The 20,109-nt window shown below is 47.3% G+C and overlaps 1 protein-coding gene across 2 annotated transcripts in view; it reads right to left on the reverse strand.

Annotated features, from left to right (window-relative positions):
* Positions 1 to 362: 362 nt before the first annotated feature.
* LOC139383515 (zinc finger protein 106a) overlaps positions 363 to 20,109 on the reverse strand; it is a 44,260-nt gene continuing 24,513 nt past the window's right edge. The window contains exons 6-20 of one of the 2 annotated variants that reach the window (XM_071128081.1): positions 19,552 to 20,108; positions 18,229 to 18,383; positions 17,894 to 17,954; positions 17,387 to 17,728; positions 16,419 to 17,256; positions 13,975 to 14,024; positions 13,137 to 13,294; positions 11,534 to 11,668; positions 9,871 to 9,987; positions 9,345 to 9,599; positions 7,671 to 7,790; positions 7,461 to 7,532; positions 6,009 to 6,080; positions 4,301 to 4,447; positions 363 to 907 (exon numbers count right to left, since the gene is read on the reverse strand). In XM_071128081.1, coding sequence (XP_070984182.1) covers positions 845 to 907; positions 4,301 to 4,447; positions 6,009 to 6,080; positions 7,461 to 7,532; positions 7,671 to 7,790; positions 9,345 to 9,599; positions 9,871 to 9,987; positions 11,534 to 11,668; positions 13,137 to 13,294; positions 13,975 to 14,024; positions 16,419 to 17,256; positions 17,387 to 17,728; positions 17,894 to 17,954; positions 18,229 to 18,383; positions 19,552 to 20,108 — 3,142 coding nt within the window. In that variant the 3' untranslated portion in view covers positions 363 to 844. Of the gene's footprint in view, positions 908 to 4,300; positions 4,448 to 4,995; positions 5,035 to 6,008; positions 6,081 to 7,460; positions 7,533 to 7,670; positions 7,791 to 9,344; positions 9,600 to 9,870; positions 9,988 to 11,533; positions 11,669 to 13,136; positions 13,295 to 13,974; positions 14,025 to 16,418; positions 17,257 to 17,386; positions 17,729 to 17,893; positions 17,955 to 18,228; positions 18,384 to 19,551; position 20,109 lie in introns of those variants that run through there. The other variant, XM_071128082.1, reaches the window with a different exon arrangement.

The raw sequence follows: 20,109 nt of genomic DNA on the forward strand, positions 1-20,109 counted from the left end.
GCATCCCGACTTCCCTCCAAAACACAAGACACTAGCACCCCGACTTCCCTCCAAACACAAGACACTAGCACCCCGATTTCCCTCCAAACACAAGACACTAGCATCCCGACTTCCCTCCAAACACACCAAGACACTAGCATCCCAACTTCCCCCCAAAACAAAACATACAGTGTCAAACATTTGTCTTTATAAAAGTGAGGGTTGGATTCATTTTTAAAATGTATTTGCAGCCATTTGAATAGAAAACATAACAATGACTCTTTCAGACCTGGTTTCTTTGCTTGGTGAACAGTCAGTCAGTCAGTCCTGTGTTCCTTTGTCTTATTTGGTCAGTGGTTCAAGGCAACTGACATTTAGCGGTGTTTATTTATTCATGAGAGAACCATGGAGAGGAAGAGATGTGTTCTAGTTGGTAAAAGAACTAGAACACATCTCTCCTTTCATAAAAAAACCCACAGATTCATCATCATTATTCTCTGGTATGGATGGTCAACTTAGCCTGGATACCAGTCGGTTTTGTGCTATCATTCCACTCATTGCCACTCCTCGTCAATGCCTAACATTGGCAAGAAGTGGAACGTTAGCACCAAACAGGTCTGGTTTTCAGCCTAGTAGTCACCTGGCAACATCATCATTCAGGTTCAACCAGGTGACCTTATAGACTGGGTCACCCCAATATGGGAATTAAGGGGGGGGGGGGGGTTAGGAGCGTGAGACTCCCTCAGGGGTGGGCTGGTCCTCTCCAGACTCCTCAGGGGTGGGCTGGTCCACTCCAGACTCCCTCAGGGGTGGGCTGGTCCACTCCAGACTCCCTCAGGGGTGGGCTGGTCCACTCCAGACTCCCTCAGGGGTGGGCTGGTCCACTCCACTCCTCCTCAACATGTTGCAGCATGTGCCTTGGAGCCCCCTGTAAGGCAGGAGACAGAAACACACACGTTGTTTTACTCAGATAGTAGATATGTCAATATCAATAGGGGTGATTGGAGAATCGATCCACTTAGCAGAAGAAGGTGGTCTGCCTCTTACTAGGGCTGGCACAATTACCGTACAAACTGTGTAACCAACGGTTACGGACGAAAACAATAGGATGTAATAACAGCTGACAGACAGTTTGACCAAACGCATTATGGGCACACTCAATGGCTGCCTGGTATTGTGATGCAATCATTTCCATGGTAACGTATGATGTACATTCTAATGATTTTACCTGGCGTGGCTCATGCAATGGAATGGATTTTTGTTGCTATTCGAACGGTTACAGTGGGGCAAAAAAAGTATTTAGTCAGCCACCAATTGTGCAAGTTCTCCCACTTAAAAAGATGAGAGAGGCCTGTACTTTTCATCATAGGTACACTTCAACTATGACAGACAAAATGAGGAAGAAAAAACAGAAAATCACATTGTAGGATTTTTTATGAATTTATTTGCAAATTATGGTGGAAAATAAGTATTTAGTCACCTACAAACAAGCAAGATTTCTGGCTCTCACAAAAAGTATAATACAATCTATAACCATCACAGCTCTACGTCTGACCCACTAATACGACCTATAACCATCACAGCTCTACGTCTGACTAATACGACCTATAACCTTCACAGCTCTACGTCTGACTAATACGACCTATAACCTTCACAGCTCTACGTCTGACTAATACGACCTATAACCTATAACCATCACAGCTCTACCTCTGACTAATACGACCTATAACCATCACAGCTCTACCTCTGACCCACTAATACGACCTATAACCGTCACAGCTCTACCTCTGACCCACTAATACGACCTATAACCTATAACCATCACAGCTCTACCTCTGACTAATACGACCTATAACCTTCACAGCTCTACCTCTGACCCACTAATACGACCTATAACCGTCACAGCTCTACGTCTGACTAATACGACCTATAACCTTCACAGCTCTACCTCTGACCCACTAATACGACCATCACAGCTCTACGTCTGACTAATACGACCTATAACCATCACAGCTCTACCTCTGACCCACTAATACAACCTATAACCTTCACAGCTCTACGTCTGACTAATACGACCTATAACCTTCACAGCTCTACCTCTGACCCACTAATACGACCTATAACCTTCACAGCTCTACCTCTGACCCACTAATACGACCTATAACCTTCACAGCTCTACGTCTGACTAATACGACCTATAACCTTCACAGCTCTACCTCTGACTAATACGACCTATAACCTTCACAGCTCTACCTCTGACTAATACGACCTATAACCATCACAGCTCTACCTCTGACTAATACAACCTATAACCTTCACAGCTCTACCTCTGACCCACTAATACGACCATCACAGCTCTACGTCTGACTAATACGACCTATAACCTTCACAGCTCTACCTCTGACCCACTAATACGACCTATAACCTTCACAGCTCTACCTCTGACTAATACAACCTATAACCTTCACAGCTCTACCTCTGACCCACTAATACGACCTATAACCGTCACAGCTCTACGTCTGACTAATACGACCTATAACCTTCACAGCTCTACGTCTGACTAATACGACCTATAACCTTCACAGCTCTACGTCTGACTAATACGACCTATAACCTTCACAGCTCTACGTCTGACTAATACGACCTATAACCTATAACCATCACAGCTCTACCTCTGACTAATACGACCTATAACCATCACAGCTCTACCTCTGACCCACTAATACGACCTATAACCGTCACAGCTCTACCTCTGACCCACTAATACGACCTATAACCTATAACCATCACAGCTCTACCTCTGACTAATACGACCTATAACCTTCACAGCTCTACCTCTGACCCACTAATACGACCTATAACCGTCACAGCTCTACGTCTGACTAATACGACCTATAACCTTCACAGCTCTACCTCTGACCCACTAATACGACCATCACAGCTCTACGTCTGACTAATACGACCTATAACCATCACAGCTCTACCTCTGACCCACTAATACAACCTATAACCTTCACAGCTCTACGTCTGACTAATACGACCTATAACCTTCACAGCTCTACCTCTGACCCACTAATACGACCTATAACCTTCACAGCTCTACCTCTGACCCACTAATACGACCTATAACCTTCACAGCTCTACCTCTGACCCACTAATACGACCATCACAGCTCTACGTCTGACTAATACGACCTATAACCTTCACAGCTCTACCTCTGACTAATACGACCTATAACCTTCACAGCTCTACCTCTGACTAATACGACCTATAACCATCACAGCTCTACCTCTGACTAATACAACCTATAACCTTCACAGCTCTACCTCTGACCCACTAATACGACCATCACAGCTCTACGTCTGACTAATACGACCTATAACCTTCACAGCTCTACCTCTGACCCACTAATACGACCTATAACCTTCACAGCTCTACCTCTGACTAATACGACCTATAACCATCACAGCTCTACGTCTGACTAATACGACCTATAACCTTCACAGCTCTACCTCTGACTAATACAACCTATAACCTTCACAGCTCTACCTCTGACTAATACGACCTATAACCTTCACAGCTCTACCTCTGACCCACTAATACGACCTATAACCGTCACAGCTCTACGTCTGACTAATACGACCTATAACCTTCACAGCTCTACCTCTGACCCACTAATACGACCTATAACCTTCACAGCTCTACCTCTGACCCACTAATACGACATATAACCATCACAGCTCTACCTCTGACCCACTAATACAACCTATAACCTTCACAGCTCTACCTCTGACCCACTAATACGACCTATAACCTTCACAGCTCTACCTCTGACTAATACGACCTATAACCTTCACAGCTCTACCTCTGACTAATACGACCTATAACCTTCACAGCTCTACGTCTGACTAATACAACCTATAACCTTCACAGCTCTACCTCTGACTAATACGACCTATAACCTTCACAGCTCTACGTCTGACTAATACGACCTATAACCTTCACAGCTCTACCTCTGACCCACTAATACGACCTATAACCGTCACAGCTCTACCTCTGACTAATACGACCTATAACCATCACAGCTCTACCTCTGACTAATACGACCTATAACCTTCACAGCTCTACCTCTGACTAATACGACCTATAACCTTCACAGCTCTACCTCTGACTAATACAACCTATAACCTATAACCATCACAACAGTCCGTGTGTTACAGTCTATGTCCTGTGTAGGAACACTCAATACCTGCTTGGAGCCTATAACCGTCACAGCAGTCCGTGTGTTACAGTCTATGTCCTGTGTAGGAACACGCCATACCTGCTTGGAGCCGTTGCGAGCGGTGAAATACTGATCGCAGTTCTTCCATCGACACTTGAGGTTCTGTGTGTTGGGAGAGGCGTGGTCTTGGAGCAGGTGCTGCTGAAGGTGATCCAACACTCCAAAGATCAGAGAACAGCCATGCCACTGGCAGGAGAGAAGAGACAAGGGGGGGGGGGGGAGTTAGATCAGAGAACAGCCATGCCACTGGCAGGAGAGAAGAGACTAGGGGGGGGGGGTTAGATCAGAGAACAGCCATTCCACTGGCAGGAGAGAAGAGACAGGGGGGAGTTAGATCAGAGAACAGCCATGCCACTAGCAGGAGAGAAGAGACAGGGGGGCGTTAGATCAGAGAACAGCCATGCCACTAGCAGGAGAGAAGAGACAGGGGGGGAGTTAGATCAGAGAATAGCCATGCCACTAGCAGGAGAGAAGAGACAGGGGGGAGTTAGATCAGAGAATAGCCATGCCACTAGCAGGAGAGAAGAGACAGCGGGGAGTTAGATCAGAGAACAGCCATGCCACTGGCAGGAGAGAAGAGACAGGGGGGGAGTTAGATCAGAGAATAGCCATGCCACTAGCAGGAGAGAAGAGACAGCGGGGGAGTTAGATCAGAGAATAGCCATGCCACTAGCAGGAGAGAAGAGACAGGGGGGAGTTAGATCAGAGAACAGCCATGCCACTAGCAGGAGAGAAGAGACAAGGGGGGGTTAGATCAGAGAACAGCCATGCCACTAGCAGGAGAGAAGAGACAGCGGGGGAGTTAGATCAGAGAATAGCGTTCAGAAAGTGTACTAACAACTAAACCCACTGAGCCATAAAGGTTCCCCAGTCTTACCCAGTAGAGACCCCTTCACATCCCAGCAGAGACCCCTTCACATCCCAGCAGAGACCCCTTCACATCCCAGCAGAGACCCCTTCACATCCCAGCAGAGACCCTTTCACATCCCAGCAGAGACTCCTTCACATCCCAGCAGAGACCCCTTCACATCCCAGCAGAGACCCCTTCACATCCCAGCAGAGACCCCTTCACATCTCAGCAGAGACCCCTTCACATCCCAGCAGAGACCCCTTCACATCCCAGCAGAGACCCCTTCACATCCCAGCAGAGACCCCTTCACATCCCAGCAGAGACCCCTTCACATCCCAGCAGAGACACCTTCACATCTCAGCAGAGACACCTTCACATCCCAGCAGAGACCCCTTCACATCCCAGCAGAGACCCCTTCACATCTCAGCAGAGACCCCTTCACATCTCAGCAGAGACCCCATCACATCCCAGTTCCCCGTCTTACCCAGCAGAGACCCCTTCACATCCCAGTCCCCTGTCTTACCCAGCAGAGACACCTTCACATCCCAGTAGAGACCCCTTCACATCCCAGCAGAGACCCCTTCACATCCCAGCAGAGACCCCTTCACATCCCAGCAGAGACCCCTTCACATCCCAGCAGAGACCCCTTCACATCCCAGTCCCCTGTCTTACCCAGCAGAGACCCCTTCACATCCCAGCAGAGACCCCTTCACATCCCAGTCCCCTGTCTTACCCAGCAGAGACCCCTTCACATCCCAGCAGAGACCCCTTCACATCCCAGTCCCCTGTCTTACCCAGCAGAGACCCCTTCACATCCCAGCAGAGACCCCTTCACATCCCAGTTCCCCAGTCTTACCCAGCAGAGACTCCTTCACATCCCAGTTCCCCCAGTCTTACCCGACAGTGATAGTTCTGGATCAGGTTCAGTTTGACCGCCTGCACACTGCCGTCATAGCAACCAGTGTAGATCTGAAACACAGATGAACATCGGTAATCATCTGATACGTTCCGTTCCACCAGACATGTTTTAATGAAAGAGAGGGGACACTGACCAGACAGAGAGGGGACACTGACCAGACAGAGAGGGGACACTGACCAGAGAGAGAGGGGACACTGACCAGAGAGAGAGGGGACACTGACCAGAGAGAGAGGGGACACTGACCAGAGAGAGAGGGGACACTGACCAGAGAGAGAGGGGACACTGACCAGAGAGAGAGGGGACACTGACCAGAGAGAGAGGGGACACTGACCAGAGAGAGAGGGGACACTGACCAGAGAGAGGGGGGGACACTGACCAGAGAGAGGGGGGGACACTGACCAGAGAGAGGGGGGGACACTGACCAGAGAGAGGGGGGGACACTGACCAGAGAGAGGGGGGGACACTGACCAGAGAGAGGGGGGGACACTGACCAGAGAGAGGGGGGGACTGACCAGACAGAGGGGGGGACTGACCAGACAGAGGGGGGGACTGACCAGAGAGAGGGGGGACTGACCAGACAGAGGGGGGACTGACCAGACAGAGGGGGGACTGACCAGACAGAGGGGGGACTGACCAGACAGAGGGGGGACTGACCTGCGAGAGAGGAGACTGACCTGCGAGAGAGGAGGCTGACCTGCGAGAGAGAAGACTGACCTGCGAGAGAGGGGACTGACCTGCGAGAGGGGGGACTGACCTGAGAGAGGGGGGACTGACCTGAGAGAGGGGGGACTGAACAGACAGAGGGGGGACTGAACAGAGAGAGGGGGGACTGAACAGAGAGAGGGGGGACTGACCTGCGAGAGGGGGGACTGACCTGCGAGAGGGGGGACTGACCTGCGAGAGGGGGGACTGACCTGAGAGAGGGGGGACTGAACAGACAGAGGGGGGACTGAACAGAGAGAGGGGGGACTGAACAGAGAGAGGGGGGACTGACCTGCGAGAGGGGGGACTGACCTGCGAGAGGGGGGACTGACCTGCGAGAGGGGGGACTGACCTGCGAGAGGGGGGACTGACCTGCGAGAGGGGGGACTGACCTGCGAGAGGGGGGACTGACCTGCGAGAGGGGGGACTGACCTGCGAGAGGGGGGACTGACCTGCGAGAGGGGGGACTGACCTGAGAGAGGGGGGACTGACCTGAGAGAGGGGGGACTGACCTGAGAGAGGGGGGACTGACCTGAGAGAGGGGGGACTGACCTGTGAGAGGGGGGACTGACCTGAGAGAGGGGGGACTGACCTGCGAGAGGGGGGACTGACCTGAGAGAGGGGGGACTGACCTGAGAGGGGACTGACCTGAGAGAGAGGGGACTGACCTGAGAGAGAGGGGACTGACCTGTAGCACATAGATTTGGGACTGAGGACAGAGGACTCACCATATTCTTGTGGATTGCCATACACATCACCATGTCTGTGTGTCCACCGTACACCTGCAGACGATCATGTGACTGTGTGGGGGGGTAGATCAAATTCAGAGCATTAACTACGGCATAAAAATAAACTGGTTAGTGTACAGTCTGGCTTTAATGTGGAGGGACAGACACATGGCTACCAGCTCTACCGTGGGTTGGAGAGGGGAGACTGACCTGTAGCTCGTAGACGCGGACCAGTTTGTCAAGACAGGCAGTGACCATCACCTTCCCCAGGATGGCCACCACTGTGACAGCATGACTATGTCCTTTATAGATACGCACCAACTCTCCAGTCTAGAGAGAGAGAGAGAGATCCATACCACTAAATAATCAGATTAGACCATAGGAAACATGTGACCAGATTAGAGGCCAGATTAGAGGCCATAGGAAACCTGTGGCCAGATTAGAGACCATAGGAAACATGTGACCAGATTAGAGACCATAGGAAACCTGTGGCCAGATTAGAGACTATAGGAAACCTGTGGCCAGATTAGAGACCATAGGAAACCTGTGGCCAGATTAGAGACTATAGGAAACATGTGACCAGATTAGAGACCATAGGAAACATGTGACCAGATTAGAGACGATAGGAAACCTGTGGCCAGATTAGAGACCATAGGAAACATGTGACCAGATTAGAGACCATAGGAAACCTGTGGCCAGATTAGAGACCATAGGAAACCTGTGGCCAGATTAGACCATAGGAAACACGTGACCAGATTAGAGACCAGATTAGAGACTATAGGAAACGTGACCAGATTAGAGACTATAGGAAACCTGTGGCCAGATTAGAGACCATAGGAAACATGTGACCAGATTAGAGACCATAGGAAACCTGTGGCCAGATTAGAGACTATAGGAAACCTGTGGCCAGATTAGACCATAGGAAACACGTGACCAGATTAGAGACCAGATTAGAGACTATAGGAAACGTGACCAGATGAGAGACCATAGGAAACCTGTGGCCAGATTAGAGACCAGATTAGACAATAGGAAACATGTGACCAGATTAGAGACATGTGTGTTTAATTTGGGTCAAAAAGTAGAGACTATAGGAAACATGTGACATGTGTGTTTAATTTGGGTAGCCAGCCATCTCTACAGCAGGAGAGGTAGAGATACTCTGAATGATCGGCTATGAAAAGCCAACTGACATTTACTCCTGAGTTGCTGACTTGCTGCACACTCTACAACCACTGTGATTATTATTATCTGACCCTGCTGGTCATTTATGAACATTTGAACATCTTGGCCATGTTCTGTTATAATCTCTACCCGGCACAGCCAGAAGAGGACTGGCCACCCCACATAGCGTGGTTCCTCTCTAGGTTTCATCCTAGGTTTTGGCCTTTCTAGGGAGTTTTTCCTAGCCACCGTGCTTCTACACCTGCATTGCTTGCTGTTTGGGGTTTAAAGGCTGAGTTTCTGTACAGCACTTTGTGACATCAGCTGATTTGATGGTTAATAAGATGACCGCAACAGCCCAAATGGTTAACACACGTGAAGAGAGAGACACGCCCAGGCCAATTAAACCAACCAATATTCATCAGAATGACTTCTAATTGCGGCAGGGTAGCCTAGTGGTTAGAGCGTTGGACTAGTAACCGGAAGGTTGCAAGTTCAAACCCCCGAGCTGACAAGGTACAAATCTGTCGTTCTGCCCCTGAACAGGCAGTTAACCCACTGTTCCTAGGCCGTCATTGTAAATAAGAATTTGTTCTTAACTGACTTGCCTAGTTAAATAAAGGTCAAATAAATTTAAAAAAAAAAAACAATTGCCAACTTCGATACAATACAAAATGTAGATAAACATGTAACCAAAGTGGATATTTTATTTAAATAACTCACGTGGATATTGTGTGCATGGACCGACTGGTCACTGGAGCCACTGAAGACCAGGTCATTGACCACCTTCATACATAGTACTGTCTTGGTGTGTCCCTCGAGAGTCCGTAGCAACAGGCCACTCTTGGCATCCCGGATGCTAATGGTGCTGTCGTAGGACCCGACCAATAGGATGCGGCGAGCTCCTTCCTGGGCCGTCGCTAGGCAACTCACCGCCCGCGGCCCGTGACACTCGAACACATCCAGCTGCTTGTTGGTCTGAACAAGGACAACACAGGAAATACAAATAACATCTCAAAATGTGTTTGACCAATTGCCTTTGGTGGTACTGAGGTGGTTCCATAATGCTTTAATTATAGTTGGGTTCTAAAGTGTATTTTAGAATGTGTTCTAGATTTCAATGCATTCTAGACTGTGTTCTATTGTCGGTTCTAGAACAGAATGTGTTCTAGTGACGGTTCTAGAACAGAATGTGTTCTAGTGACGGTTCTAGAACAGAATGCGTTGTAGACGGTGATCTGGTTCTGACCTTGATGCTGAAGGTGACCACGGAGCCGTTAGCTAGGCCAGCGTACAGAACTTTCCAACGGTTGTGGAGGCAAAGAACCCGGTCTGGGAGAGAGAACTGATCCACACACTCCCTGGACTGTGGAGAACATAGAACACAGAGTCATATAGTAGTAGTATTATTATAGTGGTAGTAGTAGTAGTAGTATTATAGTAGTAGTAGTAGTATTATAGTGGTAGTTGTATTATTGTGGTAGTATTATAGTAGTAGTAGTAGTAGTATTATAGTGGTAGTAGTAGTATTATAGTGGTAGTAGTAGTATTATAGTGGTAGTTGTATTATTGTGGTAGTATTATAGTAGTAGTATTATAGTGGTAGTTGTATTATTGTGGTAGTAGTATAGTAGTAGTAGTATTATATTAGTAGTAGTAGTAGTAGTATTATAGTGGTAGTTGTATTATTGTGGTAGTATTATAGTAGTAGTAGTAGTAGTATTATAGTAGTAGTAGTAGTAGTATTATAGTAGTAGTAGTAGTAGTATTATAGTAGTAGTAGTAGTAGTAGTATTATAGTAGTAGTAGTAGTAGTATTATAGTAGTAGTAGTAGTAGTATTATAGTGGTAGTAGTAGTAGTATTATAGTGGTAGTTGTATTATTGTGGTAGTATTATAGTAGTAGTAGTATTATATTAGTAGTAGTAGTAGTAGTAGTAGTAGTATTATAGTAGTAGTAGTATTATAGTGGTAGTTGTATTATTGTGGTAGTATTATAGTAGTAGTAGTAGTAGTATTATAGTAGTAGTAGTAGTAGTATTATAGTGGTAGTTGTATTATTGTGGTAGTATTATAGTAGTAGTAGTATTATATTAGTAGTAGTGTAGTAGTAGTATTATAGTAGTAGTAGTAGTAGTATTATAGTAGTAGTAGTAGTAGTATTATAGTGGTAGTAGTAGTATTATAGTAGTAGTAGTAGTAGTATTATAGTGGTAGTAGTAGTAGTATTATAGTAGTAGTAGTAGTAGTAGTATTATAGTGGTAGTTGTATTATTGTGGTAGTATTATAGTAGTAGTAGTATTATATTAGTAGTAGTGTAGTAGTAGTATTATAGTAGTAGTAGTAGTAGTATTATAGTAGTAGTAGTAGTAGTATTATAGTGGTAGTAGTAGTAGTATTATAGTGGTAGTTGTATTATTGTGGTAGTATTATAGTAGTAGTAGTATTATATTAGTAGTAGTGTAGTAGTAGTATTATAGTAGTAGTAGTAGTAGTAGTAGTAGTATTATCAGTGCAGCAGTAGTAGTTGTAACATTATAGTAGTAGTATTATAGTGGTAGTAGTAGTATTATTAGTGTAGCAGTAGTAGTTGTAACATTATAGTAGTAGTAGTAGTAGTATTATATTAGTAGTATTATAGTAGTAGTATTATAGTAGTAGTAGTAGTAGTATTATAGTAGTAGTATAGTAGTAGTAGTAGTAGTATTATAGTAGTAGTAGTAGTAGTAGTATTATATTAGTAGTATTATAGTAGTAGTATTATAGTAGTAGTAGTAGTATTATAGTAGTAGTATAGTAGTAGTATTATAGTAGTAGTAGTATTATAGTAGTAGTAGTAGTAGGAGTAGTAGTAGTAGTAGTAGTAGTAGGAGTAGTAGTAGTAGTAGTAGTAGTAGTAGTAGTTACTTACCCTGAGGTTGTAGCAGCGGATAGTCTGGTCACTGGAGCCAGAGTAAAGTCGTTGTTGAAGACCTGGTCCAGAAGAAACCAGCAAACAGTTGACCTTGGTGCTGTGGCCCTCAAACACAGCCACACACTCACGGCTCTGCAGGGGACAGGAGAGGACAAACTGTCACAGACACACAGAGAGAGACACACACAGAGACACACACACACACAGCCACACACTCACGGCTCTGCAGGGGACAGGAGAGGACAAACTGTCACAGACACACAGAGAGAGACCACACTCCCTTTGGATATAATCAACTTGGTATGATGTATAAGGCAATGTTCTTGTCTTGAGTTTGTTTTCTAAATGAACGGAGACATTTATATAAATGGATGCTTTGTAATCAAATAAAAGGTGAGGTTAGCAACAGACAGGTAAAAGACAGAGACACACACACAGAGACACACACAGAGACACACACAGAGACACACACACACAGAGACACACACACACACACACACACAGAGAGACACACAGAGAGACACACACACACACAGAGAGACACACACAGAGAGACACACACACACACAGAGAGACACACAGAGAGACACACACACAGAGACACACACACAGAGACACACACACAGAGAGACACACACACAGAGAGACACACACACACAGAGACACACACACACAGAGACACACACACACAGAGACACACACACAGAGACACACACACAGAGACACACACACACAGAGACACACACACACAGAGAGAGACACACACACAGAGAGAGACACACACACAGAGAGAGACACACACACAGAGAGAGACACACACACAGAGAGAGACACACACACACACAGAGACACACACACACACAGAGACACACACACACAGAGACACACACAGAGACACACACACACACAGAGAGACACAGAGAGACACACACACACACAGAGAGAGACACACACACACACAGAGAGAGACACACACACAGAGAGAGAGACACACACACAGAGAGAGACACACACACAGAGAGAGACACACACACACAGAGAGAGACACACACACACACAGAGAGACACACACACACACACAGAGAGACACACAGAGAGACACACACACACACACAGAGACACACACACACACACACAGAGACACACACACACACACAGAGAGACACACACACACAGAGAGACACACAGACACAGAGAGACACACAGACACACACACACACACACAGACACACACACACAGAGAGACACACACAGAGAGACACACACAGAGAGACACACACACAGAGAGACACACACACAGAGAGACACACACACAGAGAGACACACACACACAGAGACACACACACACAGAGACACACACACACAGAGACACACACACACAGAGACACACACACACAGAGACACACACACACAGAGAGACACACACACAGAGAGACACACACACAGAGAGACACACACACACAGAGAGACACACACACACAGAGACACACACACACAGAGAGACACAGAGAGAGAGACACACACAGAGAGACAGAGACACACACACAGAGACACGCACACAGAGACACACACACAGAGACACAGAGAGAAGTGGACTTACCACCAGGCTGAAGGCTCTAACAGTGCGGTCTCCAGAACAGGTATAGAGTAGACCCATGTGGACCTGCATGGCATTAACAGTCTCCTGGTGACCCTCAAACATCCCCTCAGATGGCAGATCCTCCCCCCCGGGCTCCGACGACCCGTCCAGAGACAGATCTACAAAGACAGAGACGTAAATACGACTCCGAACCGGGCCGACTCCGAACCGGGCCGTCCTTTTGAAATGCCAGGAGAGTGAGATGACTCATCCATTTGTTCCGTTAAATATACATATGATTTATCACAGGCCATAATCATGCTGTCTGTCTAGTTCAAGACCAAACAGCACGAGGGTCTGGGTACTGGAACTAAATCAAGTCCAATGGACTATTCTGGTCTGGTGAAAGTGTCTGGATCTAGCCTATCCCACCTGAGCATGTGAGATCATGTGACCTACCTGAGGAAGTCTTGGACCAGTGTGAGATCATGTGACCTCCCTGAGGAAGTCTTGGACCAGTGTGAGATCATGTGACCTACCTGAGGACGTCTTGGACCAGTGTGAGATCATGTGACCTCCCTGAGGAAGTCTTGGACCAGTGTGAGATCATGTGACCTCCCTGAGGAAGTCTTGGACCAGTGTGAGATCATGTGACCTCCCTGAGGAAGTCTTGGACCAGTGTGAGATCATGTGACCTACCTGAGGACGTCTTGGACCAGTGTGAGATCATGTGACCTCCCTGAGGAAGTCTTGGGCCAGTGTGAGATCATGTGACCTCCCTGAGGAAGTCTTGGACCAGTGTGAGATCATGTGACCTACCTGAGGACGTCTTGGACCAGTGTGAGATTATGTGACCTACCTGAGGAAGTCTTGGACAGCTTGACAGATGTCGGGGGAAGCTGGACTTCACTGTAGGAGGAGGAGCAGACAGGACAGACACGTCAAGAATGAGAAACAGAACCTTTTAGCCTAATCTATAGCCTTTTAGCCTAATCTATAGCCTTTTAGCCTATAGCCTAATCTATAGCCTTTTAGCCTATAGCCTAATCTATAGCCTTTTAGCCTATAGCCTAATCTATAGCCTTTTAGCCTATAGCCTAATCTATAGCCTTTTAGCCTATAGCCTAATCTATAGCCTTTTAGCCTATAGCCTAATCTATAGCCTTTTAGCCTATAGCCTAATCTATAGCCTTTTAGCCTATAGCCTAATATATAGCCTTTTAGCCTATAGCCTAATCTATAGCCTTTTAGCCTATAGCCTAATCTATAGCCTTTTAGCCTATAGTCTAATCTATAGCCTTTTAGCCTATAGCCTAATCTATAGCCTTTTAGCCTAATCTATAGCCTTTTAGCCTATAGTCTAATCTATAGCCTTTTAGCCTATAGCCTAATCTACAGCCTTTTAGCCTAATCTATAGCCTTTTAGCCTATAGCCTAATATATAGCCTTTTAGCCTATAGCCTAATCTATAGCCTTTTAGCCTATAGCCTAATCTATAGCCTTTTAGCCTAATCTATAGCCTTTTAGCCTATAGCCTAATATATAGCCTTTTAGCCTATAGCCTAATCTATAGCCTTTTAGCCTATAGCCTAATCTACAGCCTTTTAGCCTATAGCCTAATCTACAGCCTTTTAGCCTAATCTATAGCCTTTTAGCCTAATCTATAGCCTTTTAACCTATAACCTAATCTATAGCCTTTTAGCCTATAGCCTAATCTATAGCTTTTTAGCCTAATCTATAGCCTTTTAGCCTTTAGCCTAATCTATAGCCTTTTAGCCTATAGCCTAATCTATAGCCTTTTAGCCTAATCTATAGCCTTTTAGCCTTTAGCCTAATCTATAGCCTTTTAGCCTATAGCCTAATCTATAGCCTTTTAGCCTATAGCCTAATCTTTATCCTTTTAGCCTATAGCCTAATCTATAGCCTTTTAGCCTATAGCCTAATCTATAGCCTTTTAGCCTATAGCCTAATCTATAGCCTTTTAGCCTATGCTATAGCGGAACTAGGACCTAATTATTGGCACCACAGAGCTAGACCTAATTATTGGCACCACAGAGCTAGGACCTAATTATTGGCACCACGGAACTAGGACCTAATTATTGGCACCACGGAACTAGGACCTAATTATTGGCACCACGGAACTAGGACCTAATTGTTGGCACCACGGAACTAGGACCTAATTATTGGCACCACAGAGCTAAGACCGAGCTATTGGCACCACGGAGCTAAGACCTAGTTATTGGCACCACAGAGCTAAGACCGAGCTATTGGCACCACGGAGCTAAGACCTAATTATTGGCACCACGGAGCTAAGATCTAATTATTGGCACCACGGAACTAGGACTTGCACAGCCTTTGGCCAAGATAACTGGAGACAAAAGCTTATTGTAAACCATCAATGAGCTTGCTGTGTGTTTTGCGTGCTCAGAGCACGGTAGCAAAGATTTTTTCTAACTAAGCCAAGATAGACCACATCCTGTCGTTTCCAATGGGAGAAAATTAATCATAGTGGGTAGAACAAACAAGGAGGCAGGCAGAGCCAAGCACGAGCTAGTGAGATCCTATTGGCGTGTTCTAGCATGCATTTGCATATTTCCATTTGAGAACGCCTACTCTGTGAAGTGGGCGTGTGCAATAACTCAATTCACCTTTGAACTCCTTCTAAACAACACCATTTAAAAAATAAATAAATAAACTTTGGCAAAGGGTGAAGTCTACAATACACAGTCCACTCTTAACAGTTCTATAACTCTATGGAGATCAAATGTTTCATAGATGAAACAAATGAGCAGAATGCCAGGCAAAATGTTTTGGGGGCGGCAGGGTACCCTAGTGGTTAGAGACATGGACCCGTAAGGAAGTCCAACGGAAGGAAGGTCGCAAGTTCAAAACCCCCGAGCTGACAAGGTCGTTCTGCCCCCTGAACAAGGCAGTTCGCAGGCCGTCATTGACAAATAAGAATTTGTTCTTAACTGACTTGCCTAGTTAAATAAAGGTAACATTTAAAAAAAATAAAATAAATAAGAGCAGTGTGATGCTGAAGATCGTGCCAAGTTGCAGCAAGCTCACTGATGGCTACAAGAAGCGTTTGTCTGCAGTTATTTCAGCCAAAGTTTGTTTAACCAAGTACTAGCGTAGCGGTACCAAAAATAAAATTGCTTCAGAAAATGTTGAAAATACTTTTTTTATTTATTATTATTTTAAAATTCAACTTATTTTAGAAGAAAAATAGGGAATTATCTGAGAAAAGTGTCAAGATGCCAATATATCTGTCCAGACCTGTACATGACATATCACTCTCACCTCTTGCCTACAGAGCTACCATCCATCTCGCTTGTGGAGGTCACCTCATTGCAGGCCAGCTTCTGGGGCTCCGTCTTCAGTGTGTCTGGGGCTGGGGGTGAGACAGCGGGCTGTGGCCGGGGGCAGAGGTCCACGTCTCCATCCTCTGGACCCGAGGTGTCAATGGTGACCACCTCACCTGGAGCTGCCTGGGGGAGCACGACCATCTCCAGAGAGGAGTCGGAGTCCTCCTGCCTCTCCTCGGGTCTCGTGGCTGGAGACCCCGGTGGTCCTGGACGCTCTCCCCTGTCCTCTGATGTTCCAGGCGGGCTGGACGTGGAGGAGGATGTGATGACCTGGGGCCGGCATCCGCCGTTGGGTTTCCTGCGGGTTCCGAGGAGTCTGACGGGTCGGGATATGGTAGTCTCCGCCTCCAGTTCTGTGTCGCTGTTGTCAAGCTGTTGCTCCTCCCCCTTGGCCTTCCTCAGCACCCTCTTCTTCTTCAACTTCCTCACGCGCTTTATGGTCTTCACCTCCGCCTGAGGCGGCGCGTTGGACGGAGCGAGGGACAGAGGAAGGACAGGGGAGGTTTCTAGGTCCTGGACCCCGGATCTGGAGCTCTTGCGGCTGGATGGGCCCGACAGTGGGGCTGGGTGGGGCTTGAAGTTACCCCTGTCTTCTGTGGTAACCTGAACACCCCTCTCTCCCGACTGGACCAGGCCTGGTGAAGCTGCCGAGGGGTCCTTCCATTCTGCACATGCTCCTACGGGTAGACTGCTGCCCTCTTGAGAGAGCTCTCTGCTGACTCTGTGACGCTCAGACTTCCTCCCTCGGACCGGTTGGCAGCTGGCGGCACAATCTAAGAAAAGAGAGAACGAGAGAAACGGCAGATTAAATTCAGGCCATTTCTGAGTGAATGTTTACCAGTGTGTGTGTGTGTGTGTGTGTGTGTGTGTGTGTGTGTGTGTGTGTGTGGTGACAGGCCATACCTGCGTGAGGGGCTGTAGGGATGGGCGTGGGCTCTGACGTGGTGCTGTGAGAGCCATGGTGAACGGTCACTGCGCTCTCCGCATCCTCCGTCTTAGTGGTCACCCCACCCGGGGACAGGGGCTCCTGCTTGATAACTACGGACTGCGTGATAGGCTGGGGGTGGGTCTGGTGGCTAGGGGACAGGGAGGGGGGCGTGGAGCAGGGGGGGAGGTAGAGGGGAACCTGGTTGGGACTGGCGACAGGGGGTTCTGTTAGAGGCGACAGCAGGGAGGGGGGCATCTCTAAAGGCATCTCCTCTTCACAGCTCTTCACTCTGGGCAGGGAAAGGCTCTCAACACCACCTGAGACACACACCAAGAGTCAAAACAGAACCGATGAAAAGCCGTTACCCATATTTCAGATAGTGAGAAAAGACAAGATGTCACATCCACACCAGACTTATTTAAAAAAAAAGAGAGAGTGCTCATTTAGTTGACACAAAATCATCAGTTAAAGCCTTGGTTTACCTTGTATCCCTTGGAGCAACTCAATACGCTTCCTTCTGAGAGTACTCATCTCCATGGAAACCTGAGAGACCGTCCAAAACAATAACATGATGTCAGGCCCAAGACGTTTGGATGGGTTAAAGTTCCTTATTTATCATGTTGTCATCGTGGACTTCTGGGTAATTTCTGTCTGGGGTTCTACAGCTGTACCTTCCTCTTTCTTTACCAAATGATGGGGGGGACACACACTGACAAGGACTTCCTGGTTGTCACTCGGGGATTAAGAATGTCATTTTTGAACTGAAATGAATGTAATCTGACAGGACCAGTGTAGGCTGGGCTGGGAGGTGTAGTACCTGCTGTTTGACCACTAGGAGGCGCTGGACCTCCATGTAGGCAGCCTGTAGAGCAGCCCTGGCCTGGATCAGGCTGTTGTCGACCCCTTGTAGAGACCGGCTCAGATCCTCCTCTCTCAGAGACACAGCAAGGAGATGGTCCACCTGTAGACGCTCTGAAGGACAATAAAATGATGGTTCACTGAGTGACAAATGAATACCTGGCCTGAACAGTGACCATCTCAGACAGCATCACACTACAGTAACCATAGTAACAGTTACTACAGTAACAGGATGTTCCCCCAGTGTCCTGTTGTCCTAGAGGGGTTACTACAGTAACAGGATGTTCCCCCGGTGTCCTGTTGTCCTAGAGGGGTTACTACAGTAACAGGATGTTCACCAGTGTCCTGCTGTCCTAGAGGGGTTACCATAGTAACAGTTACTACAGTAACAGGATGTTCACCAGTGTCCTGCTGTCCTAGAGGGGCTACTACAGTAACAGTTACTACAGTAACAGGATGTTCACCCGGTGTCCTGTTGTCCTAGAGGGGTTACTACAGTAACAGGATGTTCACCAGTGTCCTGCTGTCCTAGAGGGGTTACCATAGTAACAGTTACTACAGTAACAGGATGTTCACCAGTGTCCTTCACCAGTGTCCTGCTGTCCTAGAGGGGTTACCATAGTAACAGTTACTACAGTAACAGGATGTTCACCTGTGTCCTGCTGTCCTAGAGGGGTTACCACAGTAACAGTTACTACAGTAACAGGATGTTCACCAGTGTCCTGCTGTCCTAGAGGGGTTACTACAGTAACAGTTACTACAGTAACAGGATGTTCACCGGTGTCCTGCTGTCCTAGAGGGGTTACCATAGTAACAGTTACTACAGTAACAGGATGTTCACCAGTGTCCTGCTGTCCTAGAGGGGTTACTACAGTAACAGTTACTACAGTAACAGGATGTTCACCAGTGTCCTGTTGTCCTAGAGGGGTTACTACAGTAACAGTTACTACAGTAACAGGATGTTCACCAGTGTCCTGCTGTCCTAGAGGGGTTACCATAGTAACAGTTACTACAGTAACAGGATGTTCACCAGTGTCCTGCTGTCCTAGAGGGGTTACTACAGTAACAGTTACTACAGTAACAGTTACTACAGTAACAGGATGTTCACCGGTGTCCTGCTGTCCTAGAGGGGTTACTACAGTAACAGGATGTTCACCAGTGTCCTGCTGACCTAGAGGGGTTACCATAGTAACAGTTACTACAGTAACAGGATGTTCACCGGTGTCCTGCTGTCCTAGAGGGGTTACCATAGTAACAGTTACTACAGTAACAGGATGTTCACCTTTTTTGGACTTGACCTTCATTCTTTTATTCTTCCTCTCTGAATTAGGGATTTCAGGACATGCAATGTCCCCAGCAGCACGTCGTTTCATCCTGGCTCCCTGCGTGTCGGTCTGCTCCGTCCCCGAGCTGCTGTCCCCTATCACGGAGTCAGGTCTCGGTTCGACCCCTGGGGGCCCCTCTGGTAGTGGCCCCTGTACTTCTCTCTGTGCTCTGTCTTCACACGGTGTCGCCTCCACTTTAGGCTGCTGGAGGTCTCTGAAGAACGAGGAGCTTTGCTGGTCTGAGCTGCATCTCACTTCCCTTCCAGCCCCATCTCCGGGTGCCCTCTCTCCTGGCATCGCCTGACCAGGGGTCTGACCCCCGAAGAGAGAGGAGAGGTTGGCGGTCGAGCGGTCTGGAGCCACGCTACTCTCCGAGAGGCTGCGTTTGCGAGGAGTCACTGGGGCGAAGGCGGGTCCAGAGTCTCCGAGGCCGAAGAGGGTCTCCCACTGAAACCCCTCGGCCAGAGGAACGTCTTCCCCCTCCTGGTCACAGGACACCATCTCGATGCCAAACC

This window comes from Oncorhynchus clarkii, chromosome 25, assembly GCF_045791955.1.
Source record: "Oncorhynchus clarkii lewisi isolate Uvic-CL-2024 chromosome 25, UVic_Ocla_1.0, whole genome shotgun sequence".
In the NCBI taxonomy this organism is placed as follows: domain Eukaryota; kingdom Metazoa; phylum Chordata; class Actinopteri; order Salmoniformes; family Salmonidae; genus Oncorhynchus; species Oncorhynchus clarkii.